The sequence below is a fragment of the Myxocyprinus asiaticus genome, chromosome 21 (genome assembly GCF_019703515.2).
Source record: "Myxocyprinus asiaticus isolate MX2 ecotype Aquarium Trade chromosome 21, UBuf_Myxa_2, whole genome shotgun sequence".
NCBI lineage: Eukaryota > Metazoa > Chordata > Actinopteri > Cypriniformes > Catostomidae > Myxocyprinus > Myxocyprinus asiaticus.
Genome location: NC_059364.1, coordinates 24466250 through 24484007, shown reverse-complemented (window position 1 = coordinate 24484007; position 17758 = coordinate 24466250). Strand labels below are relative to the sequence as shown.

General features: G+C 37.1%; 1 protein-coding gene across 1 annotated transcript in view; it reads left to right on the top strand.

Annotated features, from left to right (window-relative positions):
* Window positions 1-17758, top strand: part of LOC127411814 (piggyBac transposable element-derived protein 5-like) — a 33088-nt gene that overhangs the window by 6727 nt on the left and 8603 nt on the right. Inside the window, exons 2-4 of the mRNA XM_051647613.1 lie at window positions 3279-3709; window positions 6749-6883; window positions 10562-10742. Coding sequence (XP_051503573.1) covers window positions 3279-3709; window positions 6749-6883; window positions 10562-10742 — 747 coding nt within the window. The remainder of the gene's footprint in view (window positions 1-3278; window positions 3710-6748; window positions 6884-10561; window positions 10743-17758) is intronic.

Below are 17758 nucleotides of genomic sequence, written 5' to 3'. Positions count from 1 at the left end.
CAAAATAACACCAAAAACATGTTTAAGTGTGAAAAATATTTATTTTTGCTATTAGGAATGTAGACATTAGGGAATGTTTATGTGGTCATCTAATTTTTGAAAATGTGAAATTTATATAGGGTGTGTTTTTTCTATTTCCCAGGTTAGTTGTTTACAATACTGCATTCAAATCAATTACACTTTCTCTAGCTTTGGGGTCATAGGGCCACTTTGACACTGGGAAAATGTGTGGCAAGTTGTAATCAGATGTTGTTCACTGTTGTACTTTGGGTATTCCTCCAACCTATACCACAACACAAGTAAACACAGAGATAAGAGAATCTCACTCTTATTTTTTTTCCTTTTGATTTTGTGGGTGTTTGCAACATTTTAGATATCCCAACATGCAATGCAGTTTACAAATAAGGCCTATAAGTGTAGGATCATTTAGGATCAATACAAAACATTCATATTGACAAATATTTACACAGCTGAACTGCTTGTCAAAAGTAATCTGTACTTATTTTCATTGTATGTTAATACAATACTCAACTTGGATCCATAGACACCTTTTATCGTTTGACTTCCATTTTTCCTCTGCTATTTGCTCCATCTCTGACTGAGTTGTACTGTGCCTTTTAAGACAAAATGGCCATTAGTAGAAGTGGAGTAAAAGATAAAAAGTGAACAAATGAAGCTGGTTTTAGATCCTTTCTGCAACTTTTTGTCATTAGCTGATAAGCTCAGCTTTCCACAGCACAGTGTTGATGTACCCTACACATATTAGTTGCCAATAAATGTCCTCTGTTAGGCCGATGGTGATAAGGTTACTGACAAGTTCAGCTATTACAGTAGTGTAGTTAATTAAAACTATTACATCTAATAATTATTTATTAAAGGGTTAGAGTTAGTTAATATAATTATTAATTATTAAATAATGAGGGGCCTGGATAGCTCAGTGGTAAAAGACACTGGCTACCACCCCTGGAGTTTGCTAGTAAGAATCCCAGGGTGTGCTGAGTGACTCCAGCCAGGTCTCCTAAGCAAATTGGCCTGGTTGCTATGGAGGGTAGAGTCACATGGGGTAACCTCCAGTCTAGCTGATCCCACAAAAGCTCAATGGGGTTAAGATCCATAACATTCTTTTCCAATTATCTGTTGTCCAATGTCTGTGTTTCTTTGCCCACTCTAACATTTTATTTTTGTTTTTCTGCTTCAAAAGTGGCTTTTTCTTTGCAATTCTTCCCATAAGGCCTGCACCCCTGATACATCTGGGCCTTCCACATCTCTTTCTGTGTTTGTTAGAGCCAGTTGTTCTTTGTCTTTGACGACTGTAGTGTACACCTTTGTATGAAATCTTCAGTTTTTTGGCAATTTCAAGTATTGTATAGCCTTCATTCCTCAAAACAATGATTGACTGATGAGTTTCCAGAGAAAGCTGTTTCCTTTTTGCCATTTTTGACCTAATATTGACCTTAAGACATGCCAGTCTATTGCATACTGTGGCAACTCAAAAACAAACACAAATACAATTTTAAGCTTCATTCAATGAACCAAATAGCTTTCAACTGTGTTTGATATAATGGCAAGTGATTTTGTAGTACCAAATTAGCAATTTAGCATGATTACTCAAGGATAAGGTGTTGGAGTGATGGCTGCTGGAAATGGGGCCTGTCTAGATATGATCAAAAATTACTTTTTTCAAATAGTGATGGTGCTGTTTTTTACATCAGTAATGTCCTGACTATACTTTGTGATCAGCTGAATGCCACTTTGGTGAATAAAAGTACCAATTTCCTTCCGAAACAGCAAAACCTGTACATTATTCCAAACTTTTGGCTGCCAGTGTATATGAAATATTTTATTACATTTTTACCTTGTGTATAGCTGTTACACAATATTCCAACAAAGGTGCTGATTCAAGATGGTACAGTGTGCCAAGATACAACTAAAAACACTTCTTTCATTCAGCCTCTAGATATTGAATTTGCATTCCAGTTATGAGTTGTACTGATTTGTAGCGTCATTATGCAGAAGAAATACTAAACGTTCCTACAATGTTGTTGTGAAAAAAAATCTGAGCTCTTGTAAATTAGTTGACTTATAAGTGAAATGTTTGTTTTCAAACAGGTTTCCCCGAACATTCCCCCACATCTTTCATTGGTCGAAAATCAGACAGTGCTGCACCAATATCACACCATTGGTTGAGTCAGTGTTGCTATGTTGGGCTGCTTGGAATGCTAGAAAAAACAGAGCAATATTTTGATAGCTCAACAGGGGGGAATCATCCTATAAGTGGCTTACTTATAGTTGTCTCTGCATATGAAGTTGGTATATGAAAAAGTATATCAATGCTGAAAAATGTTTACACTTCAGCTTTAATGACTTTAAATCTGTCTTTAGTTGTCTGTGTCTTAAAGGGATAGTTTACCCAAAAATGAAAATTCTCTCATCATTTACTCACCCTCATGCCATCCCAGATGTGTATGACTTTCTTTCTTCTGCAGAACACAAACAAAGATTTTTAGAAGAATATCTCTAAATATATTATATAATATATTATATCTTCAGAAGGGATATAATAGGTGTGGGTGAAAAAAGTCATTTCTGAAAGTGAAAGTGGAGATTTATAGTAAAACATTATAGAAATATTAATCTCTTTCTCACCCACATTGATTGCATCGCTTTAGAAGACATACTGTATATTAAACCACAGAGTCATATGGATTACTTTTATGCTGCCTTGAAAGGTCTGGTCACCATTCACTTGCATTATATGGACTATACAGAGCTGAAATATTCTTCTATATATATATATATTGTGTACAGCAAAAGAAAGAATGTCATGCACATCTGGGATGAGTAAATGATGAGTGAATTTTAATTTTTTGAGGAACTATCCCCTTTAAGTTTGTTGTTTTAAACATTTATAATCCTATTACGTATTTCCATTGTTCAGCAGTTGTTATTTTGGGATTTATTTCAACCTCTGTTGAATCATAAAATGATGCAAGAGGTCTTGTATTATTTTCTGCTATTGTGTGCATGGCAATGATGCACACAGTACAGAAAAACAGCTTGCAAAACCCCCTTGGGTAGATAAGAGAAAGAATTGAAAAGTATTGTTTTGTTGTAAAAAAGCTTCATAGATTTTGTATACAGAAGGACACTAATGAGGTTTCTTAAAAAGAGCATTTTTGATTTTGTTTTAGAAGGTACAGTTATGGTCTCCAACTATATGCTTATCTGTAAAACCACTACTAACGATGTCAATCTGAAATATTTTGCTCTTACCACAGGTCCGACACAGAAAATGCTGGTCACTGCCACGGCCATGGACTTCTTCCAGCTCTTTGTCCCTGATAATGCCATCCAAAACATGGTGACCCAAACCAACATGTATGCTAAGAAGTACCAGGAGCGCTTTGGAAGTGATGAAGGATGGACCAATGTGACATTAGCTGAGATGAAGGCCTTTCTGGGCTTCGTTACCTCTACTGGCGTGAACCGCTGTGAGTCAGTACTGAGCATCTGGAGCAGTGGATTCTTCAGTAACCGCAGCATCGCACTCAAAATGAGCCAGGCACGCTTTGAGAAGATCCTCAAGTACTTCCACATCGTAGCCTTCCGTTCGAGTCAAGGTGGCAGTCAGGGCCTATATAAGATCCAACCTTTCCTGGACTCACTGCAGCAGAGCTTTGGCTCTACTTTCCGGCCCTCACAGACACAGGTATAGAGCTAAAGACACAACAGACCATTAATTACCTGATCAATTACAAACTCCACATGTACACAAGCAAAACTGTCATGCACTCATTGTGGATGAATATCTCTTGATATACCAGTGTCAGGTTAGAGGGTGTGCTATAGTGGGAGTGTTGTGTTGTAGTAGTAGATTTCCTTTTTAACCCTTTATGCTCGGATGGGCCAACAAAAAAAACAATTGTCAAAATATTAATAACTACAGTCTTGACCAACACAAAATAGGTATCATTTTAAAGTTTAGATGCTGTACTTTCCAATGCATGCAGGCATTATGACCAAAATTGAACAAGTGCCTTGAAATGTGCAGACAAATCAGAAGTGTTCCATTATGATAATTTATAAAAAAAAATAAAATTGCACTGTAAATATTATTGCAATTCATTCCGTGAAATGTCATTACTAAAATTATGTTTGCATGCTATGCAAACCTTTAGTCAGTGTTGTGTTTGCTTGTGTAATTAGTTATTATGTACAACTGTTGTGTTTTATTTGTTTTGGCTGTGAATATAAAACCTTCATGTCTATAGATGTCTATCAGTTATAGAGGAAAATGCTAAGACAAAAAAAAAATTTAATAAAAAAGTTATTAGACAACCCCACGGGCACAGTTTGGTATATTTTAAGACTTATATGATGTTTGAGGATGCTATTTCCTTAAAAAAAATTTATCCAGCATGAATGCAATGTAATTTCTTTTACACAATCCTGTGCTGAAAAATTGTACATGTAAAAAAACCCTTGGACTTCTTAACTGACCCATAAATTACACAGCCTGAGGGCATGTGACGAGACTGCAAGCTCTCCCAAATACAGCATTTAAACCCCAAACCTCCTTTCTGCTGGCACAGAAATGAAATAGGTCTACTAATCCTAGTTTCTAACAAGTTAGTAGTGAGAAGACCACACACTTTAGCACATTTAGATAGAGTTTGTTCTAAAAGTGTGGAGCAGTTGTTGGCTCAGATAAAGTAAACTTCATCATTCTGTTTCTTTAATACCCCCAGTTCTCAAAATGACAATAATCATGCACTCATCTTGATGTGTTGTGTAAAATATATCAGGCTAACATCAGGGACTTTACTATTTAAATGAAAAGAGCACTTAACAAGTGAGTACAGCCATGCCAACATGTTTTTTTCTGTCTTCTCAGTTTCTTTCATTCTTTCTTTTCTTCTTTTTTTTTTTTTTTTTTTTTTTTTTTGTGGAAAATTAGTTTAAAATAAAATAAAGTCAAGTTGTAAAATGTAATATTGGAGTAGGGGCTAGAATTTGATTAGTCCATTATTCAGTGAGAGTAGACCACATGTATTACATTCAGTGGGGGTCTTTATATAAAAATTTTGTCTCCTGACTTATTACACTGTTTATCAATCAGTATGAATAATTCACAGGGTGTAATGTATCTTGGCACATTCATCTTTTAAATCGCTCCCAGAGATTTCGTTAAACTTGCAGTATGATATATCTCCCTGTCGTTCATGGCCAGCAGGACTTAGAGGCTAATAAAAATACACTATATATTTTATAGTATACACTAAATATGCAAATATTTTAGAAATGTAGTCTGTTATTTCAGTGCATTTAATGAAGAGACACAGTTTCTCACAAAGCACATTCAAAATATTTGCATCTTTTTTGGACTGTTCTGACAAGTAAACCTGGGTACCCTCCACAAAACTTCACAAAGGTTTTTTTTTTTTTTCTTTGCTTACAGTTGTCTGAGAAAATGATATAAATTAGATTCAAACATCATTGATGTTGATATTTGGCCTTTGTAAAGAATTCTAATTCACTTTTCAGGTTTGGTGCTAATTAAAGTCCTATGAACTCCCACCCTTTTAAAACCTTCTTAATTACTGTTTCTACTGAACTGCTCTTTTGGGACATTTTTAGTTTCTGAAATAAAATGGATAATCTGACATGCTTAAAATAGTAAATTATCCACTTCATAATTTCCATTTATTCCAGGGTTGTCTTTACACTTGCTTTTTAACTTGCCATTTTCATCAATAAATTCTAATGAAATGACTTCAGTCCTTCAGCCCCCCACATCAGAGTTTTACATTATCTCACTCATGTGTTAAGCCCTTGTGTGACCCGTCTCAGAGACAGCCCTTCAAGAGACTCGCCTACCATGAGTAATCTAAACACCATCTGTGTCTCTCAGCATTCCTAGTGCCATGGTGAACCTTGAAAATGTGTTCTGTGCCAACCAGTCCACTTCGACTGCCACAGTGTGGATTTGATTCTTTATCCCCCACTGGCAAACAATCAGGCATTCAGAACAGCCACTCAGAGCCAGACATGCCCTGTTTAACTGTCTAGCTATGAGAGAGGGAGTTCACTACCACTGTAGGGGGGGGAAAAACAGGGTTTTGCTAGGCTTTTCCTATGTAGTTGATAAGGTTTTCTGAGTAGTTGTTACCAAATTGTTATGCAGTTGCTTGGGCATGCTAGGTTGTTGCTAGGGTATTCTGGGTGGTTTTTAGGTTAGCCCAAGTCAAAAGAGCCCAACCCCAAATCTCGATGATAGTATGGTTCCAAGACGTGGGTCCCTCCATCAATGTAAGTCTATGGGAGTTTTTGCCTGTTTTATTGCCCGACATGTGAAATTCCTAAATCTGATCGCTTGGGAAAAAATTGCGCACATCTCATCAACAAGCCACATGATTTGAGGTGTCATTCATTTCTGTACGTCGCAGGATCATGCAGTGAATTTGAATATTTAGGGTGACCATAAATATGAACACTAGCTGTAAATGCTTGCCTTAGAAAGAACCGCTAAAAATAAATAAATGTATATTTATCTTTTTAGAAACAAAACTGGTTATACCAGACTTGACCTAACACCTTTTATTTCTCCAGATACTTCACCAAGATTCCAGTATGCATCTCCTGAAGGCAACATCAGAGCTTTTTTTTAACAAATTTACAAATGTGCAATGATGCATTTGCAGGTGCTATCATGTTGGTATTTTCAATAAGGCATGTTGCTTTCCCTTAGGTCCTTCATGAACCCTTGATTGATGAGGACCCTGTTTTCATTACCACATGTACAGAGAGAGAGCTGCGTAAGAGGAAGAAGAGGAAGTTTAGCCTGTGGGTGCGACAGTGCAGTTCTACTGGTTTCATCTGTCAGGTGAATGCACACACATTCCTTCAGGGCCAGCACAGGAGGATGTTTGCTAATATCTCATAAAACACTTATCCACTGCCCCTACAGCTGTCACATGTTTACTATTGAGAATGTCACCAAAAGTGTAATGCTGAAACTGGAGTTTGGTGCTGTTAGATCATTGATGGTTGGTGACCCTGGGCTTGTTTTCAATTTATCTTAAAAATTTAATTACGCATCCAACACAAAGAAAGCAACCCTAGTTGTCAGCCATTCTCAGCCAGTGTTCTCAGATGCTTTAACGGTTGCCTTATTTTGAAATTCATTTGTTTAAATAAATTAAAGATTGAAGAGAGCAGGAAGGGCATCTGGCATAAAACCAGTGCCAAGTCAAATATGCAGATCACGGATGGTCCGCTGTGATGACCCCTAATGGGAGCAGCCGAAAGAAGAAGAAGAAGGACTGAAGAGAGCCACATTACTGGATACATATTTTATGGAATCGATAAAATATCATTTATGGAGACCACAAAGAAAAGAAAGCCCAGACCACTTAACATAATTGCACTCTTCTCTTGGTCTGTGTCTATTAAAGAAAATAACTGCTGCTGTGTGCCTGGGGAGTGGGTAAGTCCAGTAGAGTAGTCTAGGGTATACGCAGACATATGCCCACCTATCTTTCTTAGGATTTTGCGTATACCCACCTGAAATAATTGATGACACATATGGCTGCCTTTTCCAATCTACTAACGTGATGCCGCAGCACCGTTGAGTGAATTGTGTGTGTTTTTTGTTTTTTTTAAGTGTACAGAGATTCTCTCTAAATGCGCACAGAGCTGCGGGAGCATAAACTGATAGCACTGGCAAGACAAACAGTCCGACTAAGCTGATCCACCAATCAGAACGTTCATTTCAGACGTGATTGGATATGTGCCAACCAGTAATATTTTCTGTTTCAGTAAGGGACGGGACATTTCCAGCATCTGATGCACAAGCATCTCTGGAGTAACCATAATTTGCGCTGTAAATTTATTTCCCTGCTAAACGTAAATATATGTATATAAATTAAACTTATGCAGTTAAACTTTGTGAAAATACTGCATGTTATTGCACCTCTGCTAGTTTATGATGCTCTTTTTTTGTTGTTGTTGCCTTTTACTGCTGTCGGTTCTTTCTCGTGATATCTAATCATTTCAATTTATATTTCTAAGTAGGAAAACAAGTTCACTATACACAGAAAAGCACATTATAGTACACAAATAAAACAAATAACCATTAATTTTTATGTGGGCTATATATGGTAATACAAGTGTTAACTTGAACATTAATACACTCATATTAGCTACAATGTTAAACAGTTTATTGTGTATTATGAATTAGTTTATTAGATGAAATAATACATTATTAACAATTTTCATAGTAGCCTAATAAAAGGAACATTAATGACACCTATTAATTTAAATACATATTTAATATCAAGTTATCATACCATGTTTCTTAGTAATGTACTGTACATCATGCCAGCAAGAAACTTTTTCTAAAAAAAAGTTTATGTGTGACTCCAGTTTTTTTTTTTGTTTTGTTTTTTTTTTATGTAAAAAACAAAACAAAACATTTCTTACACTTTTTACATATATAAATGTTAATGAATTTTAGAGATCTGGTGCATGTTTTTTTTTTTTTATTTTGTATTTTTTTTTTTTATTGGGGGTCTTTCATAAACTCACAGTATGCCCACCTCTTCAGATATTACTACACCACTGGGCAAGTCAGACAATAGAATTTAGTGTCCTGTATTTCATCCCATTTGGTAATTTGGTAAATGGTATTAAGGATTTTATGGCTTGATTGATGATCAAAGACAACACTCTATGCTGCTGAAATGCAGTAGTTGGATTTTTCATGTCTTATGTTTTATCATGGCTTTTCCAAGATGCTTGTAAAGGTTTTGAATTGCATGTCACTTTGTTATTTGAAAAAGCCAAAGACAAATAGAATTAACTGTTTTGATCCTTAGGTTTATTTAGCATTAAGAAGAGTTCTCTTAAAAATAGCACTGTCAGTCGATTTTTTTTTTTAATCATGATTAATTGCATAATTTTTTGTAGTTAATTGCGATTAATCACAGATTTTGAAAGTGCTGAAATTTGACACTAAAAACCATTCTTTTCCTGTCAAAATGCATCTATTTCCTTCTTAGGAAAAGAAACAAAACTATTTGAAACAATATAATGCTTTATTAACATTTTCCAAATAAAGCTTTCCACAGTATAAATATAGAAATGCACTAAAATAGCACCAATTCAAGTAACATTAAACGTTTCCCAAAGTCTAAGTGGGAGTTTGAGTCGGGTGACAAAGCAGGGAAGCTTTTGGCTAGATATATAAAGCAGAGATAGTCTTTTTCTACCATTCCCTCAGTGAAATCTGCTGGTGGTGAAATTTTTACCTTGGCCATTGATATTAATAATGCTTTTAAAGAATTCTATCTTGATCTTTATAGTTCCACATCTTTGTCTACTGATGAAGATATTAGAAATTTTGTGGAACCATTAGAACTCCCTAAACTGACGACTGAGCAAATAAATTCTCTTGATTCTGAGATAACCTTGGAGGAGCTTGGCGAGGTAATTAATTGAAAGAACGGTCCCCACATAGGTTGCATATTCATTGGAATGGGCATTAAATCTCTCAAATTCTCATCCTCCACAATATTAATCAGTCAGCAGACATTGGCTATCCACTTTGTTGCAGCAATCGTGAAGCTGCGTTCATGATTCGTGTCAGCGTCAAGCGCCGCTTTGAACGCCACATGAAAAGTGTTTGCAGACAAAAACGTCTCATTCTGCATTTTGGTGATAAGATAAGACTTTGTGTGCTTCTGTGGTAATTAAAATGTGCCTTACTAAGGCTGAAAAATGCTTGATTTCTATCACAAGTTCCATCTGGACTTGTTTTGTACAGAAAATAGCATTAAGAGCTCCCTTCCCCATCACTTTATTACTGACACTGAATCACTGTTGTGTGTGTTTGTGGTGTGTGCATCAGTGTAATGATTCTGGGTGGACACATAGCAAAGGTTCATCCCTTCCAACAAGTGTTTATGCTGGTTTATGTTGTATTAATGGTTGTATTTCCCATACGATGACAGTTAATGGTGACTGAGTCTATCAAGCTCCAAAATTGACAAAATATACCATAAAAGCACAACAAAAGTTGTCCACATGTCTTGTGAACTGTATTCAAAGTCTTCTAGAGCAATATGATAACTTTGTGAGAGGAACTGACTGAAATTTATGTTGTTATTCTTTGCAAAATCGTACCCACTGCAGAAGCTTTGACATGCGGAAGCTTTGACATTTAAAGTGATAGTTCACCCAAAAATGTCAATGATCTCATAATTTACTCACCCTCATGCCATTCCAAATGTATATGACTTCCTTTCTTCAGCAGAACACATACTGCTGCTTACTGGATGTGATGATTTATAGTTAAAAAGTACTTAAATATTCCACTTGCATTATAAGGACCTACTGAGCTGAGTTGTTTTTCTTCAAATGTGTTATCCTTTGGTGTTTCACTGAAGAAATAACAGCATACAGGTTTGAAATTACATGAGGGTGAGTAAATAATGACAGAATTTTCAGTTTTGGTTGAACTATTCCTTTAATCTTTAAACTCTCTGTCTTTTCTTCATTCTAGATCAGTGTCCACCTAAAGGAGGGCCCTGGTCTGGATGGTTTGGACACCCTGAAGAATAAACCTCAGCTTCACAGTTTGGTGGCTAAGCAGCTCTGTCAGAACCTGTCTGGACGTAATGCTATCATCTTCACTGGACCAAGCATCACAAGTCTAAATTTGTTTCAGGAATTTGAGAAACAAGGTAGGTACTGAACTCACAGTTTTTTAATTCAGTACCTACCTCTCTTATGAGTTTTAATACAAAGTGACAGCATACTGTGGCAAGCAATAAATGGCGAGAGTGAGAGGAAGTTGACCTTGAATTCTGACTAAAAAGCATGTGTCATTCTCATATATTTTATGAACGCCTCCAGTTGGGCAGGAAGAAGTGAATGCACAGTTAACACAGCTTGAGTGTATTACAGTTGGCCAAGAGCAAGTTTAACTCTCTCTCTCTACATTTGAATCTAATATTTTCTCTATACATTATCACACATATCAAGGTCTTTGCTGAATGTCTTCTTCTTACAACACTGTTCTAACATTTTTACCCCAGCAGGGATAATCACGCAGATTAACACAAGACTTGTGACCCCCTTCATATGAGCCCTGAGTTCCACAGATATTTGTATTTCTTATGATGTGGTGTTGTGTGATGAAATGAATTGCTGGGGAATCTCCAAAATCTGATAGAGCTACTTTATTGTGAAATAAATGGAAAACATGTTAAATTCGTAATTTACCATCAACTAGTAAATTCAACAAGACAGTCTACACTTTGTTCATTAAAGAACCCATGAAATCAAACATTTAGACCATGTCTATTAGCTTTTAACCATGTACTGTTTATGCAAATGTACTCTTGTCTAGTTGAAGAGAAAAAAGCATTTAAAATTGACTATTTATTTTCCAGGAAAACTAATCAATAGTAATGAAGCCGCATCTAGCACTACACAACTGACTAGAAAGTAAAAAATTGTGGTTCATGGAAAAGAAATGAGCCCTTTAACCCTTTAAGCTCTGAAGGTGTGTTTAAAGATTTCCTGTTTCAGTGGCATACCCAAAATTTAAGGCTTATAACTCAACAAAAAAAGAACAAAGAGGGTCAAGTGTTTTGTATCATTGTAAAGAAAACTTTTCAACTTTTTAATTATATAGATTATGATACATTCTGACTCTCAGCCTAAGAAACTGCTGAAAAAACACAAAAAGAATTGAGCCAAAAATGCACTTTTTTTTTCTGTATTTTTCTTAATTGACATTATATATATCTCTGGAAAAACTGCTTTTGGTTTGTTCCCAATCATGTCTACTGTATCTGAGAAAATGTTTTTGTTGATACTACAAAGCAATCAAAAGTTATAGCATTATATAAATAATTTATCATAGTGTTTAAAAACGTCTCCATGTGTCCAAAAGCCTCTCCAAACAAATAAAACATAAAATTGTACATATGAACTAATTACACATGCAAACACAACAATGACTAAAGGTTTGCATAGCATGAAAACATGATTTTATTAGTGAGATTTAACAGATTGAGTGCCTTTTGACTCAACGAGTCTGCATCGAGTTTGTGTCATGTACTTGGCGCCATCTCCCGGTGGCCATATGTAACATTGTGCTTCGTGTGGATTATCTAATGATCTATGCATCCGATTACCTTGTGTGTGGGCTTGATTGAAAGATAATCACCTTCTCTAAGTAATGGTATGTGATATTTTATATTCCAAAAATGCAGCATATAAGCAACATCAACATAATTGTACTAGCCAATATACTTGGCTATTACTTGCTATATTTTTGTCTGTGTGTAAAACAAATAGGCTGGTTGTATTCTACTCTTTGGGAGCTTTCCAACAACATATATTCATGGCTATTTGTTCAATTTGATGTTTTTACTGATTGCAGTAAATGATCAAAATGGATTTTCTGATTCTGAATTGTCTGCTAATTTCAAAGTACTTGTTCAGTTTTGGAAATAATTCCTGTATGCATTGGAAAGAAGAGCTTCTAAGCTTTCAAACAATACCTATTTTGTGTTGGTCAATACTGTAGTTTCTTTTTTTTTTTTTTTTGGATTTTTCCCCTTTTTCTCCCAATTTGGAATGCCCAATTCCCAATGCGCTCTAAGTCCTCGTGGTCGCATAGTGATTCGTCTCAGTCCGGGTGGCGGAGGACGAATCCCAGACAGTCAACCCGCGCATCTTATCACGTGGCTTGTTGAGCGCGTTGCCACGGAGACATAGCACGTGTTGAGGCTTCACGCCATCCACCGCGGCAACCACGCTCAATTCACCATGCGCCCCACCGAGAACAAACCACATTATAGCGACCACGAGGAGGTTACCGCATGTGACTCTACCCTCCCTAGCAACCGGGCCAATTTGGTTGCTTAGGAGACCTGGCTGGAGTCACTCAGCACGCCCTGGGATTCGAACTAGCGAACTAGCGAACTAGCGAACTCCAGGGGTGGTAGCCAGCGTATTTTACCACTGAGCTACCCAGGCCCCCTCAGTACTGTAGTTATTAATATTTTGACTATTTCTCATCCAAGCTTAAAGGGTTAATGATAATGTCCCACCCAAACTTCCCATTTTAGTAGTAAATACATTACACAGGAAAGAAAATTGTGCTCGTCAAGTGAATTCTTGGGGTTTTTAAACAAGAATATTGAAGGAAAGAATCTTCAAGGAAAGACTGGTCGCACAACTGTCCTCTTTTCCTTGCTGGGAAGATGAATATGAGTAATCATCATCTCAATCAAGCTGCATTCACATAACTGTAGCATCTGGCAGAGCTGTGGACACATCTGTTCACAGCTTCACAAATGAAACATTCAGTCCCAACTAGGATCTATTCTAAAAGGACCTCTATTCATGTGATCACTGTTTATAACTGTGTAGATTATTCTGTTTAATTTAATTTAATTTAATTTTAAGATTATTTTTTTTTTTGTTGTCATTAACAATTTTTATTGATTCCAAACTCAAACAGCACATGGAAACACGTAATCAACTTTTATCAATATACCCTATCCAGAGTAAAATAATCTGAAATTAATCAATTTGTTTGTACCGCCGCTACCGGGTGTCTATAAAGTAACCTAATCCATCCAATAAACGTACTCCCAAACCCGTACATTTCCAAAATCTTAAAAAGATAGTCCCATTCTATCATATCAAGCGCCTTTTCAGCGTCAAGTGAGATGGCAGTGACCGGAGTCTGATCATTCGTCACTGATCACATGATATTGATGAAACGCCTAATCTTATCAGAAGAGCTGTGGCCCTGAATAAACCCCACCTGATCTATATGTATAAGAGATGTCATAACTTTACTTAATCGATTAGCCAAAATTTTTGACAATATTTTAACATCTAGCTGGATCAGGGAAATTGGACGGTAACTCTTACACTCGATTGGATCTTTGTCCTTTTCAAGAATCAGACTGATCCAGGCTTGTGTCATGGTTGGCGGAAGCTTTCCATTCTTTAATGATTCCGTATAGACTTCTAACAAAAGTGGAGTCAGTTCCACTTCAGGGGCAAGGCCTTAATTACCTTGTCAAGCTCCTCCAAGGTTATCTCAGAATCAAGAGAATTTTTTTGCTCAGACATCAGTTTAGGGAGTTCTAATGGTTCCACAAAATCTCTAATATCTTCATCAGTAGACGAAGACGTGGAAATATAGAGATCAAGATATAATTCTTTAAAAGCATTATTAATATCAATGGACGAGGTAAAAATTTCACCACCAGCAGATTTCACTGAGGGAATGGTAGAAAAAGACTCTCTCTGCTTTATATATCTAGCCAATAGCTTTCCTGCTTTGTCCCCCGACAGTATGACTGTCTTGCCCTGAATAACCAAAACTCCACCTTCTGTGACAAAATAGTAATATATCTGTATTTCAATTGGGTCAGTTCTTTGAGGCCTTCAGATGACATTCGGCGCTTCAGCTCTGCCTCTGCACTTTTAATATTTCCTTCCAACTCCACGAGTTCTCGTGCTTTGGATTTTTTGATGAATGTGGCATACTGTATAATCCGACCACTATGAACTACTTTAAGTGCCTCCCAAGCCATGCCCACAGAGGATACTGAGGACCAGTTGGTCTCCATATAAACACTGATGTCAGCCTTTAACATTTGTTGGAAATCAGGATTTTGCAAAAGGGATACATTAAAGTGGCAACTATATGATTTATTTTTCTCCATATGTGGCCTAAGATGTTTCCAACTGAGCAATCAACAACAGATGAAATGAGGGACTTAGATTAAAAAGAAAATCTGTTCTAGAATAAATCTTATGGACTGATGAGAAAAATGTATAGTCCCTACCAGATGGGTTTAAAAGTCTCCAAATATCTGTAAAACCAAGATTTTTACACATCCTGTGAAACGCTTTAGGGGGCTTACACACTTTCGCTTCATTATGGTCAAGGACTGAGTCCATCAAAAGATTAAAAAGAAAGTCTCCTCCCAATATTATATCATGAGGGGTGCCAGTGGCTTGCAACATCCCTTCAAGATCTATAAAAAAGCCCTGTTCATCAGCGTTAGGTGCGTAAATATTAGCCAAAATCAACCTTTGCCCCTGAATTTCTGCTAAAACAATACTTCCTAATTTATCTTTAATCTGTTTGAGACATTTGAATTGTAGATGTTTACTTATCAATGTAATGACTCTCCTGCTCTTACTCGAGCCAGCACTAAAGAAAACATGCCCACCCCATATCTTCCCAAATTTTTCAGCTTCCTGTGGGAAAAGATGCGTTTCTTGAAGAAACACTATATCATATTTCTTTCATTTAAGAAAAGAAATAACCTTCCTTCTTTTTATGGGGTGCCCCAACCCATTCACATTCCACGTGGAGAGAGACAATCCACAGTGTGCGGATTTATCCACATACTGCCCCAAAGGAGTGTTATTCCACAAAACAAACTCCAGCCGCTAGGCAGAATCAACACAAAAAGAAACAAAACAGGCACCCAGTGTCCCTGGACGGTCAAGTGAATGTTCAGTGAGTCAGGTCCACTTGGCTGCAAAGCGAGCGCCACACAATGACTTACCCATTCCATTGACTTTGTGAAGGACAATGCTTGTTGGGGACAAGTAAATACTTTGCGGCCATCCTTAACATCTATTCTCAATCTGGCCGGGAACTTCAGTGTAAAAGCAACCCTCCATCGATGCAAAAGTTTCTTGAAGGAGTGTTATTCCACAAAACAAACTCCAGCCACTAGGTGGAACCAGCACAAAAAGAAACAAAAAAGGCATCCAGCTTCCTCCGATGGTCAAGTGAATGTTCAGTGAGTCAGGCTCACTTGCTGCAACGTGAGAATCACACACATTCCATTGACTTTATGAAGGACATTGCTTGCTGTGGGCATGTAAATGTTTTGCGGCCATCCTTAGTATCTATTCTCAATTTGGCCAGGAACATCAGTGCAAAAGCGACCTTCCATTGATTTAAGAGTATCTTGCATTCCTTGAATCGATCACGTTTCTCTCTTGTCGAATTCGCAAAGTCTGGGAACAAGAAAATGCTGTGGTTCTTCCAAGAAAGCCTTCCTTTACTCCTTGCCTCGCGTAACACAAGATCTTTATCAGATGATCTCCAGAATTGATCAGCCTGTCTCCCTCCGCAGATCTCCAAGCCGGGATCCTGTGAGCTCGCTCGATTTCCAGCTTATGGCCTGTTATGTCGAGCAGACTCGGGAAGAGCTCGTCTAAAAATTTCCCCATATCTCGGCCTTCTTCATTCTCAGGAATTCCAACAATTCGAACGTTGTTTCGCCGATTACGATTCTCAAGGTCTTCCAACTTTTCCCAGATGCGCTGCAAATCTGCCTTGGTCACTAGTGGGTTAGCAGCTAATTCCCTTTCCGATAACTCCAGATAATCAATCCGTTTCTCGACGTCCCCCATTCTTGTAACCAACTCGGAGAATTTCGTCTCCATGGCAGTGATTGATCGACGTATTACAGCAAGATCCTCCGAGTCCGCAACGACCTTCGCCAGCATTGCCGACATGCTCAACAGTTGACACTGAATCTCTCCCACTGCACCGTCCAAACCGAGTCCCTGGTCTGCGGCCTTGTCAGGGGTATCAGCTTGAGCACGTAAGTGTATTTTAATATCTCCGGAGCCCGAGGATTTGGAATTCTTTGACATATTGACTTCATAGAACAGTTATGGAACAGCGTGTATCGAATCTCACTGATTTATGACACAAAAGTATTAAAAACGAGCAAACTGCGCAGAGCTCGCCGTTCACACGTCCGACCCTCGCATGGCACCACGGGACTCCAGTTTAATTTAATTTAATTTTGTTTTATGTAATTTTTTTAAAACTTTATTATAGTATAGTATAGTATATAGTATAGTTTATTATAGTAATATGATATAATATAGTATATAATATTATACTTTTTTATATTTAGCATATAAATAAACTAATATATTTTATTATATTATATTATAAAAAAATTAAGCAACATGTTTTACTTGTTTTACAGTAAACATATAAAAAAAATCCTTGAACCAATACAGGTGCATCTCAATAAATTAGAATGTCGTGGAAAAGTTAATTTATTTCAGTAATTCAACTCAAATTGTGAAACTCGTGTATTAAATAAATTCAGTGCACACAGACTGAAGTAGTTTAAGTATTTGGTTCTTTTAATTGTGATGATTTTGGCTCACATTTAACAAAAACCCACCAATTCACTCTCTCAACAAATTAGAATATGGTGACATGCCAATCAGCTAATCAACTCAAAACACCTGCAAAGGTTTCCTGAGCCTTCAAAATGGTCTCTCAGTTTGGTTCACTAGGCTACACAATCATGGGGAAGACTGCTGATCTGACAGTTGTCCAGAAGACAATCATTGACATCCTTCACAAGGAGGGTAAGCCACAAACATTCATTGCCAAAGAAGCTGGCTGTTCACAGAGTGCTGTATCCAAGCATGTTAACAGAAAGTTGAGTGGAAGGAAAAAGTGTGGAAGAAAAAGATGCACAACCAACCGAAAGAACCGCAGCCTTATGATTGTCAAGAAAAATCGATTCAAGAATTTGGGTGAACTTCACAAGGAATGGACTGAGGCTGGGGTCAAGGCATCAAGAGCCACCACACACAGACATGTCAAGGAATTTGGCTACAGTTGTCGTATTCCTCTTGTTAAGCCACTCCTGAACCACAGACAACG